The sequence below is a fragment of the Ascaphus truei genome, chromosome 4 (genome assembly GCF_040206685.1).
Source record: "Ascaphus truei isolate aAscTru1 chromosome 4, aAscTru1.hap1, whole genome shotgun sequence".
Classification (NCBI taxonomy): domain Eukaryota; kingdom Metazoa; phylum Chordata; class Amphibia; order Anura; family Ascaphidae; genus Ascaphus; species Ascaphus truei.
In genome coordinates, this window is record NC_134486.1 from 7,072,143 (window position 1) to 7,093,800 (window position 21,658).

The 21,658-nt window shown below is 46.4% G+C and overlaps 1 protein-coding gene across 1 annotated transcript in view; it reads right to left on the minus strand.

The window, feature by feature from the left end:
* Nucleotides 1–18,475, minus strand: part of LOC142491876 (uncharacterized) — a 43,989-nt gene extending 25,514 nt beyond the window's left edge. Inside the window, exons 1-3 of the mRNA XM_075594696.1 lie at nucleotides 18,389–18,475; nucleotides 13,694–13,844; nucleotides 11,359–11,492 (exon numbers count right to left, since the gene is read on the minus strand). Of these exons, the coding sequence (XP_075450811.1) occupies nucleotides 11,359–11,492; nucleotides 13,694–13,844; nucleotides 18,389–18,464 (361 nt within the window). The 5' untranslated portion in view covers nucleotides 18,465–18,475. The remainder of the gene's footprint in view (nucleotides 1–11,358; nucleotides 11,493–13,693; nucleotides 13,845–18,388) is intronic.
* Nucleotides 18,476–21,658: the final 3,183 nt, after the last annotated feature.

The following is a 21,658-nucleotide window of genomic DNA, read 5'->3' on the forward strand; positions in this document are numbered from 1 at the left end:
ATATCATCCTGCTATTTTGCACATTGGATTTTGTATCAGTAGGATAAATCAGACTATTTGGTTAGGATGTATTTGGAGATCAGATGTATGTAAATGTCTATGCATTTATAAGTGATCTGGCTATCCCTTACACACTCTGGTGTTTAATAATATGGCTCTATTTATTATGCAAGTAACACATCTACATGTCAGATATGGCGGGTGCCGTTGGGCAATCACTGTCTGCAGAATACATATGTCAAATACATCATTGGACAGGCATTCAGTGGTTAAGTCTTATTGACTGCCCTGCAAGATTGCGTGCCCAATTACCCCTGCTATACACCAGAGCAGCTATCTAGGCTATTGTAATCCTAGAGATAATTGTCTACCAGCATCTTTCAGTTAATCAATTAACTACCAATTGGAGGGTGTATATATATCAGTTATACCTCTCACAACGTCACTCCTGAGGACGCCAAGAAAGGTGAAATGCATAGAGTGACGCTGTCTCTACCCACTGGAACCCTTGGATGCCGTGACGTCACCTCCGGTTGCTGACACGCACTCGTGACACGCATAGCAGAGAAGGAGGGAGACCAGAGAGAGAGGCCCCATCCGGTGGCAGCATCGAGCGATACTTGCAGAGATCATTGAGATCTAAAATGCTGTTTTTTATCTTGCAACATGTCAGCTGAGAACCACACTATTCTGGCAACACCATACTCCACAGACTGACACCAGCTCTTAAAGATACCTTTATGTGCCTTCATCCTACCTCACGTTTGTGAGTATTCTGTGTACACATTCTGTGCTAGCAACTTTACTCCACCACTGTCTGCACAATATTGCACCAAAAGCATTTTTCTTTTTATATGTTCCCACATGGTATGCGCTTCCTGATGATCCACTTGCCATTTTCTATGAGGATTGAGAAAGAAATCCTACACCAGGTCACAGCTGCAATCAACCATTGTGTTTGTCTAAGTATCACTATTATCACTATTGTATTGATTATATCACTGTTACTGTAAATGTATATGAGCGCCAAATTTGGTTAAACACTTCACACACAGGCCGGATACGATGCTAGCTCGAGCACTAAAAGTTAGGCAATCTAAGTTTAACATCCAAGCTATACGCTTAAAATCAGGTATTCCCACGGCCAACCCTAAAAAAATAGTAGAAGAATTTGGTTCATTCTATGGTTCCCTATACGACGGAAAGAAAGTAGCACACAATAAAAACACGAGCAGTGCACTGAGAGATTTCTTAGCCAGCTCAAAACTGGAGAGATTGACAGAGCGTGACAGAGAAGCTTTGGGCGCTGACTTCACATTAGAAGAAGTGTCGCAGGCCATCAAGGAACTGAAACCATCAAAAGCACCAGGTCCTGATGGCTTTTCGGGGCTGTATTACAAGAAGTTTTCTGAATCACTCGCCCCACAGCTGCTCCATATGTTTAACGCTATTTTAGCAGGAGCCCCTATTCCCGGGGACATGCTACGAGCGTCTATATCACTAATACATAAACCTGGCAAGGATCCGCTCAATTGTAAAAGCTACAGACCAATTTCTCTAATCAATACCGATATAAAAATATATGCCAAACTTCTGGCCAATAGATTGAGTCTAATCCTACCCAGACTAATACATCCAGATCAAGTTGGGTTTGTTAAGGGGAGGCAGGCAGCGGATAACACCCGACGATTCATTGATCTGTTAGAATTGGCAAACAAAAATAACACAAAAAGCATGTTATTAAGTCTGGATGCAGAAGAAGCTTTTGATAGGATAGACTGGCCATATCTACGAGAGACGCTCGCGGCATTTGGCTTCGGAAATGGGGTGAGTGGAGCGATTATGTCGCTGTACTCAGGCCCATCTGCCAGAGTCATACATCAGAGCTTCCCCTCAGACCCTTTCCCTATCCAAAGTGGCACGAGACAGGGGTGCCCATTATCTCCCCTCCTGTTTGCCCTATGTATTGAACCTCTGGCGGCACATATTCGTGAAAATCCGGATATCTCAGGGTTAAACGCATACTCCCAATCACACAAAGCGGCCCTGTATGCAGATGATATCCTATTAATCATCTCAAAACCCCTCACATTATTACATAATCTATTTGACCTTTTGGATAAATTCTCTAAGGTCTCTGGGTTTAAGATAAACCAATCCAAATCTGAGGCTCTGAATATCAATCTCCCCGGACATATAGAGAAACTACTGAAATTGAATTTTAATTGGCAAAAGAATTCACTCAAATATTTAGGGATTCATATCACCAAAGATGCAAAAAACATCTATAAAGCAAATTATCCCAAACTAATTCGGACTCTAAAACAAGACCTAATCAGATGGTCCTCCAAGAAGATTTCTTGGATAGGAAGGATACACAGCGTGAAGATGAATTTACTTCCACGTATCCTATACCTCTTCCAGACATTGCCTGTGCCACTCAAACTGAAGGATATACTCTCACTTCAGTCTGAAATATCTAACTTTATCTGGGGAGGTAAAAAACCGAGAGTAATTAAATTAAACATGAAGAGACCTACTTTAGCAGGGGGCTTAGCGGTACCCTGCCTGTTGTCATATTTTAAAGCAGCTCAATTAAGCCAGATCATTCAATGGCATTCCGACCCTAAATTAAAAAGATGGGTAGAGCTAGAAACTGCTGCTTGCTCCCCATTAGAGCTTAATAATTTGATTTGGCTACCTAAATCGTCAAGAAAAAACACTTTGTTCCCACTCACCTCTACGACTAACTCTTTATCTGTCTGGGAAATATCAAAACTGAAAAACTCACTCACATCAGCAAACTCGCTGATGACACCTATTTGGAACAACCCTAAATTTGCGCCGGGTGTTATTGGTCATAATCACTCAATCTGGAGACACAAAGGATATAATAGACTCAAAGATCTGGGGGGCTTCGATCTAAAAATTAAATCATTTGACCAACTCAGATCAGAAAATGATATTCCTCATGCTGAATTCTACAAATTCCTTCAGATCAGAGCATTTTATAATAAATTCGCCCCATACCCCCCATTGACGAATTTCGAAAAGCTCTGTCGGGCAGAAACCGACACAAAGGGACTCATATCTACAATATACGGAGAGGTAGTCGAGCCTGCAACTTCAAAACAACAAATACCCTCATTTCGTACCCAATGGGAGAGAGACCTTGGGGAGCCCTTAGAGGACGAGGAATGGAACACTATATTTATAGGAGCTGCAAAAAGCTCGATGTGCACCACACTGAAGGAGAACGCATATAAAGTCCTCATGAGATGGTACCTCACCCCACTCAAATTATCTAAGTTCATACCAGGGTCCTCTCCATTGTGCCCTAAACAATGTGGAGGAACAGCTGACCTGTTACATATGCTGTGGTCCTGCCCGCGGATATCCCCGATATGGGAAAAGATCAGAAATTGGATCCAGAGAATATTTGATCTCACAATCCCCCCAGACCCGTGGTTGTTTCTCCTAAACAGACCTCTAAAGGGCCTATCAAAATCCAACAACAAACTAATTGCACACTTTGCAATCGCCACGCGGTGCGAGATTGCAGCATTATGGAAACGCCCCGAAATTCCAATTATCCCAAAGATTCGGAACCGTATTTGGTATATTTGCCAGATGGAAAAACTAACAAGCTGTAAGGATTATGGAGACACGCCGTTCACGGCGTGCCTCCCACTTACCTGCTGCCTCGCCTGACATCATCCTGACTCGCAGGGACGCCGGAGAGAGGCGCGCGAGCCCCTGCACTGTGCGCGCGCGCACACGTTCTTCTCTCTCTTCTGCCCTCGGATCAGGGTGTGTGGGTGCGCACGCAGCCGCAGGCGCTGCTACACAGAGGCGCGGCCACACGGAGGCGCAACCGCCTCTTAAAGGTACAGGTCCCAAGACTGTTGCTGCTATTGAATGCAGCCAGATTGCTGCCCTTTATGCCTCATCTCCTGGGACTCATAAGGGACCTATCCCTGCTACAGCTGGCTCCTTCTACACACCCCTTTATGGCTACAATCCTATTGGATCCTCACTCCTTTATATACCTGCCAAAATCACTGGTTCTTTGGTTGAGCATAGTATCAGTTGTCCTTACCATTCTCTGCCTCCCTAGTTCTTTTGTTACAGATCTCCTCGTGTATCAAACCGGCTTCCGCTACGTCTTCCTGTACCTCTGGCATCCCGAACTCGGCACACGGCAATTCGACTCTCCGCATCTCTGGCATCCCGACCCTGGCTTACGGTAAACGACAACGTCTCTCTCTCTAACCCTGGATTTGGCAAACGGCACTCTCTACCAACCGTACCTCTCCTGCCCCGATCCGGAATCCCCGACCAATCTACTTTCAAGACGTGTCCTCGTGGCTGTGGGTGGTGTTCCTACCTTCCCACCTCAGCACCGTGGTCCCGTCCCGTTTGTGGTGAGCACATCCTAACATTATGCTTAACCCAACAAACATGGACCAAGCTGAGGTGGAGCGGACTTTAAATGCCCATTCTGCTCTGTTTACCAGATTAGAGACTTATTTGGAGCAATCCGATAGACGCTTGGATACCATGCAGCAAAGCCTCCACTCTCTTACTCCTCAGGTCCGAACCCTCACTCGGCAATCTCCTCTCGTGGCACCTACTGCACAGCCTAACCCTTTTTCGTTATCTCCGTTCACTCCGGAACCACGTATTCCGCCACCAAGACATTATGCGGGGGATCCTCAAGGATGTCGGGGATTCATTAACCAATGTCTTGTACAATTTAGGCTCTCTCCCTCTCGCTTTGTGTCTTCTGTCTCCAGGGTCGGCTACATCTACTCCCTTCTCACCGACCAGGCACTGGCGTGGGCCTCTCCCATCTGGGAGCAACAGGGGGCGCTCACACAGGACATCGATCTCTTCGTTGAGGAATTCCGAAGAGTTTTTGACACACCAGCACGAAAGTTAACAGCAGCTTCTGCTCTTCACCACATTAACCAGGGAGACCGTTCGGTTGCTGTATATGCGGTGGAATTTCGCACTCTTGCTGCTGAAACAGGATGGAACGATGACGCCCTATCTTCCGCGTTCTGGCAAGGATTATCGGAGACCCTAAAGGACGAGCTAGCCGCACGAGATCGTCCTACCAACCTAGAGGACTTAATCGCTCTGGCTATTCGGGTGGATCAACGCCTGCTGGAACGTAAATATGAACGTACTCATTATCGTTTAAGGGTTCCAAGAACTCTTGCACCCTCCTTCGTGGCCCCGTCACCTTCTTCCGGGGACATTCCTGAACCCATGCAGTTGGGGGGCAACCGACTATCTCCGGCTGAGAAGTTACGTAGGCGCACGGCCGGTCTTTGCATGTACTGTGGCAATTCCACTCACGCCGTGGCCCAGTGTCCCCTTAAACCGGGAAAACGCCAGCTCCCACTGAGATCCGGGAGAGTTTCATTGGGAATACTGACCCCTTCTTCCATCATCCAAAACATCCTTCCCACCAGGATAGTCTTGCCTATAATACTGTCTGGAGAGGGGTTCCACACCCGGGCACGGGCGTTCATTGATTCCGGTTCGGCAGGTAATTTCATTGATGAAACTTTTGCTAGACAGAACAATATCCCTTTTGTCAACAAGGAGACGCCTGTAGGTCTGGAGGCCATCGATGGTCGACCTCTTAAGCCAGCATTTATCACGCTTCAGACAGTACCTCTCCTACTGCAGTTCGTGGACGTTCATACAGAGATCATTACTCTCGATGTCATCCACACGCCCTCTGCTGAGTTGATTTTGGGTCTTCCCTGGCTTCAACTTCATAATCCTCGCATCGACTGGACGGATCGGGAACCGGTTCAGTGGGCTCCTTCTTGTGCCAAGACATGTACCAGGGTTTTCCAGAGGATTGGAGGAGTGTCTACCATATCCGAGAAGATCAACTCCTTACCTTCTGTGTACTGGGATTTCCGTGACGTATTTGACAAAGCACGGTCTGAGGTACTACCGCCGCACCGCCCGTTTGATTGTCCCATTGACTTACTTCCTGGCGCACCTCTTCCCAGGGGAAGATCTTATCCTCTCTCTCTCCCAGAGACAAAGGCTATGAACACCTACATTGCCGAGAACTTGGAGAGGGGTTTCATCAGGAAGTCTTCCTCCCCGGTCGGAGCAGGTTTTTTCTTTGTCAAGAAGAAGGACGGATCTCTCCGTCCATGCATAGACTATCGGGGTTTGAATAATATCACTCGCAAAAATCGCTACCCTCTGCCTTTGATTCCAGAATTATTCGACCGCCTCCAGGGAGCAACCATCTTTTCTAAATTGGATTTGAGAGGTGCCTACAATTTAGTAAGGATACGAGAGGGGGACGAGTGGAAGACTGCTTTCAACACCCATGACGGCCACTACGAGTATCTTGTTATGCCTTTCGGGTTGTGCAATGCACCAGCAGTTTTCCAGGATTTTGTCAATGAGATCTTTCGGGACATTCTCAACACTTTTCTTATTGTTTATTTAGATGACATCCTCATCTTTTCTAAGACCGCTCAAGATCATATTAAACACGTTCAACAAGTACTATTACGTTTACGGGAGAACCATCTTTTTGCGAAATTGGAGAAGTGCCAGTTCCACCTTAAATCCGTGGCATTCTTGGGTTACGTTATCTCGGATTCCGGTTTCAAAATGGATCCGGAGAAACTTAAAGCTATCTTGGAGTGGCCTCTTCCGACTACTCTCAAAGCCGTGTAACGCTTTTTAGGTTTTGCGAATTATTATCGACGGTTCATCCGCAATTTTTCTGATACCGTATCCCCCATAACCGCCCTCACCAAGAAAGGGGCAGATCCGTCATCATGGTCAGTGACCGCTAAAGAAGCGTTTGAGAGTCTCAAGAAGGCTTTTGTGTCTGCTCCCATCCTCACCCACCCAGATCCTGGACTCCCGTTCACCTTGGAGGTAGATGCCTCGGACATTGGGGCCGGGGCTGTTCTGTCCCAGAGAACTTCTCCGTTAGCCAGACTGCATCCCTGTGCTTTTTTTTCTAAGAAATTCTCTTCCGCTGAACAGAATTATGATGTCGGAAATAGGGAGCTTTTGGCGATCAAATTGGCGTTGGAAGAGTGGAGACATTTCTTAGAGGGTACCGAGACACCTATTACCATCCTTACGGACCATAAGAACCTCCTTTACCTGGAGGGGGCACGTCGGTTGAATGCTCGACAAGCCCGCTGGGCTTTGTTTTTTTCACGATTTAATTTTCTTATTTCTTTTATTCCTGGCTCCAAGAACCTTAAGGCGGACGCTTTATCTCGACAATTTCTTGCGGATGACAGGTCCGAGGAACAGCTTGAGTCTATTATCCCCTCTAGTTGTATCCTGTCTGCCAACTCCTTTGAGGTCATGAGCAAAATTCAGTCGGAACAGTCACAGACTCCGAGGGGACTCAAGGTTCCGGAGGGAAGACTCTACACGGCATCTCAACACCGCAAGAAGGTTCTCGAGTGGTGTCATTCGTCTAAATCAGCAGGACACCCAGGGATACGGAAGACCAACGATCTAGTTCAACGTACCTTCTGGTGGCCAGAGAGGGCTAAAGACGTAGAGGAGTTTGTCAAAGCATGTAGCATTTGCGCTCGTAACAAGGTACCTCGTGTCAGACCCGCTGGTCTACTCCTTCCATTACCCATTCCAGATCGCCCCTGGAGTCATATCTCTATGGATTTCATTGTGGAACTTCCAGAATCTAAAGGGAAGAATACTATTTTAGTGGTCATCGATCGATTTTCCAAGCAGACACACCTTGTTCCTTTGAGGGGTCTTCCAAATTCCCCCAGGCTGGCAGATGTGTTTATTCAGGAGATTTTTCGCCTTCACGGAGTTCCTTCTACCATTGTCTCTGACCGGGGCTCGCAATTCGTGTCAAAATTTTGGCGTGCCTTTTCCAAAAGGTTGGGAATCGCTCTTCACTTCTCCTCAGGATACCATCCACAGACCAATGGGCAAACGGAGAGAGTCAATCAAAGCTTAGAACAATATCTCCGATGCTTCATCACGGATACTCAGGAGGACTGGGTGGATCTACTTCCTTGGGCCGAGTTTGTCTTGAACTCTCTCCGCAACGACTCTACCCAAGAATCTCCGTTCTTTATAAATTATGGATTCCATCCTTCCCGGTTACCCTTCTCTTCAATACCATCTGGGGTGCCAGCAGTGGACAAACACGTCTCTCACCTAAAGGTTTTGTGGTCTAAGATACAGGAGAACTTGAGGGTAGCTACAGGGAGACAGAAACTCCAAGCAGATCGCCTTCGACGACAAGTGCCGGAGTTCGTTCCAGGGGACACGTGTGGCTTTCATCTAGGAATATCCGGTTGAAGGTTCCTACCATGAAGCTTGCTCCCAAGTTCCTCGGTCCCTTTCCCGTGGTTAGGAGGATTAACCCTGTGGCTTACGAACTACGCCTTCCACCTTCTATGAAGATTTCACCAGTTTTTCATGTATCTTTACTCAAACCAGTGTTTCGCAGCCCTCGCTTTTCCAAGAAAACTTCTTCTCCACCTCCGATTATGATTTCGGGTCAACAGGAGTACGAGGTCCAGTTTATCCTGGATTCAAGAAATTCCAGAGGAGGAGTACAATACCTGGTTCACTGGAGGGGGTTCGGTCCAGAGGAACGTTCTTGGATTCCTTACCGGGATCTTCACGCACCTCAACTTCTACGGGCTTTTCATCGAAGAAACCCTTCCAAGCCTTATCATGGTCGCCCGGAGGTCGCCCCTAAAGGGGGGGGTACTGTAAGGATTATGGAGACACGCCGTTCACGGCGTGCCTCCCACTTACCTGCTGCCTCGCCTGACATCATCCTGACTCGCAGGGACGCCGGAGAGAGGCGCGCGAGCCCCGGGTGTTATTGGTCATAATCACTCAATCTGGAGACACAAAGGATATAATAGACTCAAAGATCTGGGGGGCTTCGATCTAAAAATTAAATCATTTGACCAACTCAGATCAGAAAATGATATTCCCCATGCTGAATTCTACAAATTCCTTCAGATCAGAGCATTTTATAATAAATTCGCCCCATACCCCCCATTGACGAATTTCGAAAAGCTCTGTCGGGCAGAAACCGACACAAAGGGACTCATATCTACAATATACGGAGAGGTAGTCGAGCCTGCAACTTCAAAACAACAAATACCCTCATTTCGTACCCAATGGGAGAGAGACCTTGGGGAGCCCTTAGAGGACGAGGAATGGAACACTATATTTATAGGAGCTGCAAAAAGCTCGATGTGCACCACACTGAAGGAGAACGCATATAAAGTCCTCATGAGATGGTACCTCACCCCACTCAAATTATCTAAGTTCATACCAGGGTCCTCTCCATTGTGCCCTAAACAATGTGGAGGAACAGCTGACCTGTTACATATGCTGTGGTCCTGCCCGCGGATATCCCCGATATGGGAAAAGATCAGAAATTGGATCCAGAGAATATTTGATCTCACAATCCCCCCAGACCCGTGGTTGTTTCTCCTAAACAGACCTCTAAAGGGCCTATCAAAATCCAACAACAAACTAATTGCACACTTTGCAATCGCCACGCGGTGCGAGATTGCAGCATTATGGAAACGCCCCGAAATTCCAATTATCCCAAAGATTCGGAACCGTATTTGGTATATTTGCCAGATGGAAAAACTAACAAGCTGTAAGGATTATGGAGACACGCCGTTCACGGCGTGCCTCCCACTTACCTGCTGCCTCGCCTGACATCATCCTGACTCGCAGAGACGCCGGAGAGAGGCGCGCGAGCCCCTGCACTGTGCGCGCGCGCACACGTTCTTCTCTCTCTTCTGCCCTCGGATCAGGGCGTGGGGGTGCGCACGCAGCCGCAGGCGCTGCTACACAGAGGCGCGGCCACACGGAGGCGCAACCGCCTCTTAAAGGTACAGGTCCCAAGACTGTTGCTGCTATTGAATGCAGCCAGATTGCTGCCCTTTATGCCTCATCTCCTGGGACTCATAAGGGACCTATCCCTGCTACAGCTGGCTCCTTCTACACACCCCTTTATGGCTACAATCCTATTGGATCCTCACTCCTTTATATACCTGCCAAAATCACTGGTTCTTTGGTTGAGCATAGTATCAGTTGTCCTTACCATTCTCTGCCTCCCTAGTTCTTTTGTTACAGATCTCCTCGTGTATCAAACCGGCTTCCGCTACGTCTTCCTGTACCTCTGGCATCCCGAACTCGGCACACGGCAATTCGACTCTCCGCATCTCTGGCATCCCGACCCTGGCTTACGGTAAACGACAACGTCTCTCTCTCTAACCCTGGATTTGGCAAACGGCACTCTCTACCAACCGTACCTCTCCTGCCCCGATCCGGAATCCCCGACCAATCTACTTTCAAGACGTGTCCTCGTGGCTGTGGGTGGTGTTCCTACCTTCCCACCTCAGCACCGTGGTCCCGTCTCGTTTGTGGTGAGCACATCCTAACACAAGCCTAGTTAATGATACTGGTGATAACTACTTAAAAGTTTGGGCCCCATGGCTAGCTCAGACAGACATCCCAGGGGTAGAGCGTGACACAATTTGGCTATAATAGTAATAGATGCGTTCTCCTTGGGTGGAGTGGAAATTAAGTTTACAGCTGGATCACCATTCCCACTCATTATTGACTACTTATACTGTCACACGATCTTCTACAAGGTTCTATAGTTCATGATCCGTCTTAGTAAACTCCTGAAACCACTACATCCTCACCCTATACGCTCCCTTTCCTCCTTCCACCCCCCTCTTACCTACCTCCTCCCCTTTTTTATTCTTTTTTTTTTTTTTATATATATTATTTATTTATTTTTCCTTGTTTGTAACAAATATTATTTTACCATGGATACACATCACCTAAAATAAGATCTTTACCTACGCGGCTGAGTAGGGCTCGAAAAACTGCGTGGGCTCATTAAATATGTTATACCTACATCATTATGTAATATATGCTACCCTGTTTACCATGTATTGGATATGTTTTTCATGTATATCATGTATTTACACACCAATAAAATACAAGTTATAAAAAAAAAAAAACCTCCACAGTTCTGAGATGACAAATTCCAGCAGGAGACAGATCTGAGTGATTACAAAGTATCTTTATTAAATGCAGCCGCATCTACAGACAGAATAATATGCGCAGAACAGATATCAATCCCCAAGCAATGACCCCACAGGCTGAGAAACAAACCAAAATAATATCCAGGAAGAAATGTAACACAAGGATACTCCCATTTCCTGCACGAGGGGCCTGCAATGCGCTGCGTTACACTGTGTCACAGGCCTCTCTGACAGGGAAAGGGGGTTACTTGTATTCCCTGCTGGGGTTTCCCACCGCCGCTATCAGATCCCATCAGGGACTCCGACCTTCGGAGGCTTCCGCTAATTACGTCACTTCCATGGGAACGGGCTGCGTTGTGTAGCATGTTCCTCACTTCCCTCTGACAGCGGCTTCGGCAGGTTTTATACCTAGAAATGTAGAAAATATTGTGTTATTTTGCGTAATGAAATTCAGGCTTAACTTGCATTGCAGATAACACAGGATCGTACCCCGATACCCCTTATCAGAGCTTAGTGAATCTCCCCCATATTGGGGTATTTCCCTTTATATTATTTGCATCTTGCAAATCTTCCCTAACGCCTCCCTCTGAAAAACTACAATATTTGGCCCATAGAGACACAATTGGACTAAAGACCATGATCCATATTGGCACAAAGTGATGCAGGATACAAAATAATGTTATTTGCCCTGAAACTGCCCTATATCTCACTCATATTAATTTCTAACCACAATTTGACTAAAATTGGCACATTTTCTTCATATACACTTTATTTTCTTATATAGCATTGTCAGTGTACTCTATGCAAAGATTTAGCTTGAATACGTTGAGGTCCCAATATTAAACCGACAGTTTTCTATATATTTTCTATCATCTTTAAAAAATGATATGAGGTCCAAAGTGTAGATTTGCTAGAACACATGACCACTAATTGATCACTGACTTACAGCTTCTTTTAGTAACATATACTAGAAATGCAATAAAACACAATACATGTTCATGTTTGGCATCTTTGTATTAGAGCATAAGACGTGATAGTACCCAACGTTTCAGAAACGTGTTCTTTATGACTTATAATTGCTTTGTCCTTGCAGTGTCCGTGTGTTATTAATGCATTGACAGCTCCAGCCTTAAAGCACTTCCGCTGACAGCCATAGGGGCCTATTCACTAAACTTCCACAAGTAACTCATCGAGCATTTTGAGCACTTCTCCAACGAGTTTGCATATGTAGCTCTTCACAAAGCTCCGATATCGTGCCAAACTCGCTCGGGAAGTGCCCGTCCCCGATCGGTATCTCTCCCGCTCAGACAAACCGTGCGGGAGCTCAACAAATGCTCAAACTCGCATTTTTGGATATATCAAGCAATTCAGGTATCTCCGATAACCACATCGCGGCTACAACTCGCGGGTTCTCATCTCGCCACCGCAGGAGAGACAGGGAAGAGTGGGCAAGAGAGAAGTGTGTGATGTGGGAGAGAAAAGACCAAGTCTATAAAGGGACAATGAGGAACAGAGGCAGAAAGAAAGAGGGGGCTTTGGAGACTTAGCCCCAGATTCAATACGCTTAATTAAATCAGGGCAAATAACATAGGGCTGCCTAACATAGTAACAGGCGTTATATTCTGTGATTTCAATGCATTTCCACAGACTTACATTGCGTTCGCTTCAAATAACCCAATGTTAATTCATGTCTTACCTAAAGCTGGCGTTACTCCCGCACCCTGAAATATAGGGTCTGCAGGAAGGAATCCTATTTTACTAAAGTACCAAGTGACATATATACTGCTAAAACACATTTATACAATACATGGAGAGATGGCAAACTCAACGCATCAGAGATATCCGGGAGATATGCTCATTTGGATATGTTAAGTATATTTAAATGACTAAAATTAGCATTAGACTCTCATACACTCCCACCAAGCACACCTAGTACACCTAGTACACCTAGCACACCTAGTACACCTAATACACCTAGCACACCTAGCACACCTAGCACACCTAGTACACCTAGCACACCTAGTACACCTAGCACACCTAGCACACCTAGTACACCTAGCACACCTAGCACACCTAGTACACCTAGCAAACTTAGCACACCTAGCACACCTAGCACACCTAGTACACCTAGCACACCTAGCAAACCTAGTACACCTAGCACACCTAGTACACCTAGCACACCTAGCACACCTAGTACACCTAGTACACCTAGCTCACCTAGCACACCTAGTACACATAGTACACCTAGTACACCACCAGTTGACTACAACTGGCACATGTTCTTCATATACACTTTTTGTTCTTATTGAGCAGTCAGTGTAGGCAAAGTTATCTCTTGAAAGCAAGTTGAGGTCCAAATATTAAACCTGTCCATGAATATTCTATCCCCTTGTTATTCCTTTCCTGAGGTCCGAAGTTTAGAACATAGTACCACCACTTTTTAAGGCACTTTGACCCCTGACTTGCAACTTTTCTTATTAACACGTGCGGTACGTACGAGGCATGTTCGTGTTTTGCCTCTTTGTATGACAGCATCAGACGGGTTAGTGCACAAAGTCCCAGAAACGTGTTTCTGATGAGTTATAATTACTTTGTTGCTGTGTTATCCGTGTGTCACGGGTTCAACGCACATCCATCTACAGCCATAGTCGCAGCATTTCTGTTGGTGAGGACATTGGCTGTCATGGTGGCACTTCGCAGGAGGATATGGGTGATGACATGGTGCAAAGGTATTCACCACTGGGCACATGCCAGGTTTCTCTGCAACACAAAATGTTGAAAAATTGAGATATTTATTAGCACTAAAGTATGGCAGAATAAGGCCCCCTCTATCTCACCCCGCCATAAGCTCTTTCACACCAGGTAATAAGCGGCACTAGCAGTTTTATATAAGAAAACTAATAGGCTAATTGTGACCTTTCACATATTTATCAGATATTCCCATGTAAGCGAGTGCTGTGGGTACTGTTAAAGAATAATACATATCACTAATGTGAATCTAACGATAGGTAAAGCAGCAGACGGATTCTCAGGTAACTTGAGAGTGTTTTTCATACAGTATGTTATTATTATCTCACATAAACACTACAAAGAAACGGTCACCTGGAAACCGTATCTTATTGCATTGTTACTCTGAGAATACAAGTGTAGCGGGGTACCCCCTGGCTACTAATTTTACCTGATGGGCTGGCAGTAAACCCTGGTATTCACAGGTCTGCCAGTAGTTATTATGGGATTTTACCCTTCACCTAGGTAAGGCATTTGAGTGACCGCTGTAGGTGGTACATGCATTGTAGCTGCCCGCCCTCTGGCTGTACTTAAGGGCAGGAACGCCCTAAAGTTAGTGCGTTCGTCCTTCCCCCTGAGGAAGGCAGGTCACGACTGGGAGCCTGAGATTGGGGCCTTCCCATGTGCTCTTCCCTCCGGGAGGAGTAGAGTGACTATACCTCTGCCTCCGCAAGGGAGGTGGGGAAGAGCTAGGATAGCTGCGGGGGCCCAAAGCCTATAGTGACTGTCCAGGGACTATCTCCGGTGATACCGGGAAAGATAAGACTGTGATCCGGCAGACGACTGTCGAGTACCTGTAACTACCGAGAGAAGAGTGATAATAAACCGTTCCTGTTTTGCAATATACCTCCGACCTGGTGCGTGATCTTATCAGGGGGGGTGTTATAGTTCTACGTGGGAGATCGCCTCCATATCCCTGGGGCCTACGGCAGACGGAGGCGCTGCACTGCTAAGTATAATGTGGGGTATGAACCCCAGAAGCCTGTTCCAGCAAGTCCCAAAGTTACCGTGGAACGCTCGGCCCCCCTGTTGCCAGCAGGTATGCACCACATACACCCAGTAATGGCCCCGATATGCGATTGGGGGGGAAACACCTTTACACATAGAACACAGTGTTGTGAATGTGGAGTTAATTGAGGGACAATAATGTCTGTTACCATTTGTCACAATGTATTGGGCGTGACCAAATGTACACAACAAAATAGAAAAATACGCAATGCTAAAAAATACAGAGTTAAATACTTAAATGTCTGTATTCTCATGAGAAAGGGTCATTTAGTTAAACCCTTTGGCCAAAGCGTTATAAGCCACGACATGACCACTATGCAGCCACGCCACGACATGACCACTATGCAGCCACGACACGACATGACCACTATGCAGCCACGCCATGACATGACCACTATGCAGCCACGCCATGACATGACCACTATGCAGCCACGACACGACATGACCACTATGCAGCCACGCCACAACATGACCACTATGCAGTCACGCCACGACATGACCACTATGCAGCCACGTCACGGCATGACCACTATGCAGCCACGTCACGACACAACCACTATGCAGCCACGACATGACCACTATGCAGCCACGCCACGACATGACCACTATGCAGCCACGCCATGACATGACCACTATGCAGCCACGCCATGACATGACCACTATGCAGCCACGACACGACATGACCACTATGCAGCCATGCCACGACATGACCACTATGCAGTCACGCCACGACATGACCACTATGCAGCCACGTCACTGCATGACCACTATGCCGCCACGTCACGACACGACCACTATGCAGCCACGACATGACCACTATGCAGCCACGCCACGACATGACCACTATGCAGCCACGCCACGACATGACCACTATGCAGGTCCTGTAGCATGGGGTGTTTCTGTATTGTGTTGTACACTAAGGGGACTCCTGTTTTTAACTGCCCCACTTCTGATTTATTGTTCCCTCTCTGTGAGCATAGGCCATGAGGGTGTTAGAGAGGGTGGGGAGTGGTGGCTGTAAGGGAGGAGGGGAGTGGTGGGGGTGTAAGAGAGAGAGGGGAGAGGTGTGGGTAAGAGAGGAAGTGGGAGAGGAGGGGGTAAGAGAGGATGGGGAGAGGTGGGGGTAAGAGAGGAAGGTCGCTGATGAAGTGTATGTCACTGAGAGGGAGGACGAGAGGAGGGGTAAGAGAGGGAGGGGAAAGGTGGGTTTGGGAGAGGGAGGAAAAGTGGTGGAGTGTTAAAAGAGGGAGGGGGAGAGGCAGGGGTAAGAAAAAGAGGGGGTGAATGGGAGGGAGAAGGAGAGGTGGAGGTAAGAGAGGGAGGGGGAGAGGTGGGGGTAAGAGAGGGAGGGGGAGAGGTGGGGGTAAGAGGGGGAGAGGTGGGGGTAAGAGAGGAAGGGGGAGAGTTGGGGGTAAGTGAGGGAGGGGGATAGGTGGGGGTAAGAGAGGGAGGGGGAGAGGTGGGGGTAAGAGGGGGAGGGTGAGAGGTGGGGGTAAGAGAGGAAGGGGGAGAGGTGGGGGTAAGAATGGGAGGAGGATAGGTGGGACAAGAGAGGGAGGGGGAGAGATGGGGGTACGAGAGGGAGGGGAAGAGGTGGGGGTAAGAGAGGGAGGACGAGAGGTGGGGGTAAGAATGGGATAAGGATAGGTGGGACAAGAGAGGGAGGGGGAGAGGTGGGACAAGAGAGGGAGGGGGAGAGGTGGGGTTTAAGAGAGGGACAAGAGGTGGGGTGAAAGAGGGAGAGGTGGAGTGAAAGAGAGGAAGGTCACTGAAAGAGTGCGACAATGAAGTGAGTGGGTGTCACTATAATTTGGGATGAGAGTCTCAGTGACTGGGGGTTTGAGTGGGAGTTATTAGTGTCTGGGTGTTGGAGTGGGAGTGTCAGTGACTAGTGGTTGGAGTGGGAGTGTCAGTGACTGGGAGTGGGAGTGTCAGTGACTGGGGTTGAAATGTGAGTCTCAGTAACTCGGGGTTGGAGTGGGATGTTTCATTGACTGGGGTTGCAGTGGGAGTCTCAGTGACTGGGGGATGGGGAGAAGTATCAGTAACTAGGAGTTGAGGTGGGAGTCTCAGTAACTGGAGGTTAGAGTGGGGGTCTCAGTGACTGGGGGTTACAGTGGGAGTGTCAGTGACTGGAGGTTAGAGTGGGAGTGTCAGTGACTGGAGGTTAGAGTGGGAGTGTCAGTGACTGGGGGTTAGAGTGGGAGTCTCAGTGACTGGGGGTTAGAGTGGGAGTTTCAGTGACTGGGGGTTGGGTGAAGTATCAGTTACATAGTTACATAGTAGATGAGGTTGAAAGAAGACGTAGGCCCATCAAGTTCAACCTATGCTAAATTTAGACAACATATACTTTATCCTAAATCTATACTTACTTATTGATCCAGAGGAAGGCAAACAAAAAACCCTCAGAGTCATATCATCCCATGCTATTTCATAAGGGGAAAATAAATTCCTTCCTGACTCCAAGCAGTGACATTCAGATTAATCCCTGGATCAACATTCTTCCCATGTTTACTTATTTGGTATATCCCTGTATACCTTTCCTTTTTAAAAAGATGTCCAACCTTTATTTGAACAAATCTATTGTATCTGCCATCACAGTCTCCATGGTTAATGAATTCCACATTCTAACTGCCCTTACTGTAAAGAACCCTTTTCTTTGTTGCTGGTGAAATCTCCTTTTCTCCAACCTAAAGGGATGCCCGGAGTCCTTTGTACTGCCCGTGGGATGAATAGTTCATTTGAAAGCTCCTTGTATTGTCCCTGAATAAATTTGTATATAGATATCATATCCCCTCTTAGACACTTATTTTCTAATGTAAATAAATCTAATTTAGCTAGCCTCTCCTCATAAGTTAGATTGTCCATCCCCTTTATAAATTTGGTGGCTCTTCTCTGCACTCTCTCTAGTTCCATAATGTATTTTCTAGGAAGTGGTGCCCAAAATTGAACTCCATATTCAAGGTGTAGTCTTACTAATGCTTTGTAAAGGAGCATAATTATGTTTACTTCCCTTCCATCCATTGCCCGTTTGATGCAAGATAAGATCTTGCTTGCTTTTGCAGCTACTGCATGACTTTGGGCACTATTGCTAAGCCTGCTGTCTACAAGCACTTCTAAATTCTTCTCCATCAAGGATTCCCCCAATTTATCCCCATTTAATTTGTAAGTTGCCTTTTTATTCTTGCATCCCAAATGCATAACCTTACATTTATCTGTATTAAACATCATCTGGAAATAGGGACTATTTGAGCTAGGAAAGGTTAGTTTTTAGCCCAGAACCCCAGTACGTGTGTTTTCTCTTGTGTATTGTAACATCGACTGTGTGTACGTCTGTTTCTATGGAATACATGACAATTTATTTTACCTCCTTGCTTTGCTCAATGTTATGATCCCGGTTAAAAGGTATAAATACCAGGTCTCCCGTGACATTACTCCCCTCCCTCCCATATCTTCCTGAAGTGTTAGTCACCCCCCTCCCTCCTATATCTTCCTGCTGTGTTACTTACTTGCATTAACTGCTTCCCAGGTGCCCACAGAGCACAGAACGAGCACCAGAAGAAGGGAGCCAGTGGTTGGAGTCATGTTGATCTCTGGAGCTGCGTCTGAGTCACCAGGACTGTCAAATACTGGTATTTATACCTTGAGCTCGGAGACGGGAGGGGACAGGACAAGGAAGAGGGAAGTGAGTGGGACAGGACAAGGGCGAGGGAAGGGAGGGGACAGGACAAGGGCGAGGGAAGGGAGTGGACCGGACAAGGGCGAGGGAAGGGAGGAGACACAGAGGGAACAGAATTGGGGCTATTTAATGCAATATGTCACAATAACCATCCTACTGAGACCTGAGCATCATTTAGAAATGAATTAACCCCATCACTGTCAGGGACCAGAGAGCGACTGAGAAATGTGTTAACCACCATGGCTAGAGACCTGCAGAGCAGCTCTAAGTAATGTATATTACCCCTGCATAATACCAGGATGGTTTAGGGAATAGCCCATTGGTGCACAAGGGCTGAACTCACATGTGATCTTGTGAGGAGGGGACACCAAAGTGCGTCCCTATCTCACATATATTGGGAACATTCCTTTAGTTTATGGAGAGCTTGTGTGAATGGGGTGTGTCAGCAGCTCTGGGGTCTACATTTGAAGATTTGTTATTGGAGATGATTGGGGGGTGTTGGACATATGATGTTAAAAGGACTGTGATCCTATACATACATTACACATGTCTGTGTGATATTATAGATACCGTACACTACACATGTCTGTGTGATATTATACATACACTACACATGTCTGTGTGATATTATACATACACTACACATGTCTGTGTGATCCTATACATACATTACACATGTCTGTGTGATATTATAGATACCGTACACTACACATGTCTGTGTGATATTATACATACACTACACATGTCTGTGTCATATTATACATACACTACACATGTCTGTGTGATATTATACATACACTACACATGTCTGTGTGATATTATACATACACTACACATGTCTGTGTGATATTATACATACACTACACATGTCTGTGTGATATTATACATTCACTACACATGTCTGTGTAATTTTATACATACACTACACATGTCTGTGTGATATTATACATACACTACACAAGTCTGTGTGATATTATACATACACTACACATGTCTGTGTGATATTATACATACACTACACATGTCTGTGTGATATTATACATACAATACACATGTATGTGTGATACTATACATACACTACACATGTCTGTGGGATATTATACATACACTACACATGTATGTGTGATACTATACATACATTACACATGTCTGTGTGATATTATAGATACAGTACACTACACATGTCTGTGTGCTATTATACATTGTATTGTATGTCTTTATTTTTATATAGCGCCATTAATGTACATAGTGCTTCACAGTAGTAATACATGTGGTAATCGAATAAATAACAGATAATATAAATAACAGAGCATGGGAATAAGTGCTTTAGACAAACATAACATTAAGGAAGAGTCCCTGCCCCGAGGAGCTTACAATCTAATTGGTAGGTAGGGAGAACGTACAGAGACAGTAGGAGGGAGTTCTGGTAAGTGCTTCTGCAGGGGGCCAAGCTTTATGTATCATGTGTTCAGAATATCCACAGTGCTATTCGTATGCTTCTTTAAGCAAATGTGTCTTAAGGTGGGTCTTAAAGGTGGATAGAGAGGGTGCTAGTCGGGTATTGAGGGGAAGGGCATTCCAGAGGTGTGGGGCAGTCAGTGAAAAAGGTTTAAGGCGGGAGAGGGCTTTAGATAAAAAGGGGGTAGAAAGAAGACATCCTTGAGCAGAACGCAAGAGTCGGGGTGGTGCATAGCGAGAAATTAGGGCTGAGATGTAAGGAGGGGCAGAAGAGTGTAAAACTTTAAAATTGAGGAGAAGAATGAGTGTGAGATGCGGGATTTGATTGGAATACATAGACAACACATGTCTGTGTGATATTATACATACACTACACATGTCTGTGTGATATTATACATACACTACACATGTATGTGTGATACTATACATACATAACACATGATGAAGGAAAAACTAAGGCCCTCTCTCTGATAAAGTGAAAAAAATGGGTTATATTACGTAAAAGAGGAGCCTTACATGCACCCACATATAAGTGCAGTATGATGGAGTCAATTTCCGCTGCTCAACCCAATAGGATCTTCATGGAAGTGGGTGAAAAGGAAGTAAGGGGAGCGCATAATCAGATAGAAAATAGATAATGATCAATTGAATAAAAACAAAGGTATAAGTATACATACATTCAGTCATACAATCCCAGGGTGTGAGAAATTACACAGATGCTAATGGGCAACGGTGATAATAAAAGGCAATGGTGATAACAATAGTGATATTACTTACACAGCCATATTTCTTTAATTGATTGGCTAGTGGTTTTATTTCTTTAATTTAATTTTATAAAAGGAATGGTACCGCAGGCCAGCGGGGACCCACGGGGACCACCCGAGGCCCTCCGGTCGCCAACGGGGACCACAGGAGGACCCACAGATGCCCATTGGGACCACTTGAAGACCCCTGAACACCCACAGGGACCACTTGAGGACCTACGGACACCTGCGGGGACCACCTGGGGACCCCTGTGGGACCCCCGGACACCCACAGGGACCACACGAGGGCCACAGACACACATGGGGCCAACCCATGGACCCCCAGAAACCCACAAGGACCACCCAGGGTCCTCTTGTGGGGCCCCTGGACCCCCATGATGACCACCTGTACTCCTATTCTTTCACCTTGACCACCTGGAGGCCTATGGACACTCGCATGGACAACTCAAGGGCCCACAGACACCCGCGGGGACCACCTGAGGGCCCCCAGACACCCATGGAGCAAACCCAGACACTCACAGGGACCACCTGAGGACCCCCGGACACCTATGGGGACCACTCACCGGCCGATGTTATTAACTGTGTGTTAAAATAAATAAATAATGTTTTTATGTAGGGGAATGGGGGTTGGGCTGTGTATTGGTGCTTACTACATATTTTAATTGTAATTTGATTACTAGTGTACGTGAGCAAGGGGTGTCCGGAGCAGAAACGCATTGATTTCTGGTCCGGGGACTCTCCTGCTTCCCGAGATACAGGCCACGTTATGGATGCCGGTATCTCCTATGCATGTAAATGTCCCGCATCACGTGACCGGACGTTTAGTGCCACCAGGCGAAGATGGACAGACGGTCAGGTTGGTACCAGACCTGGGACCG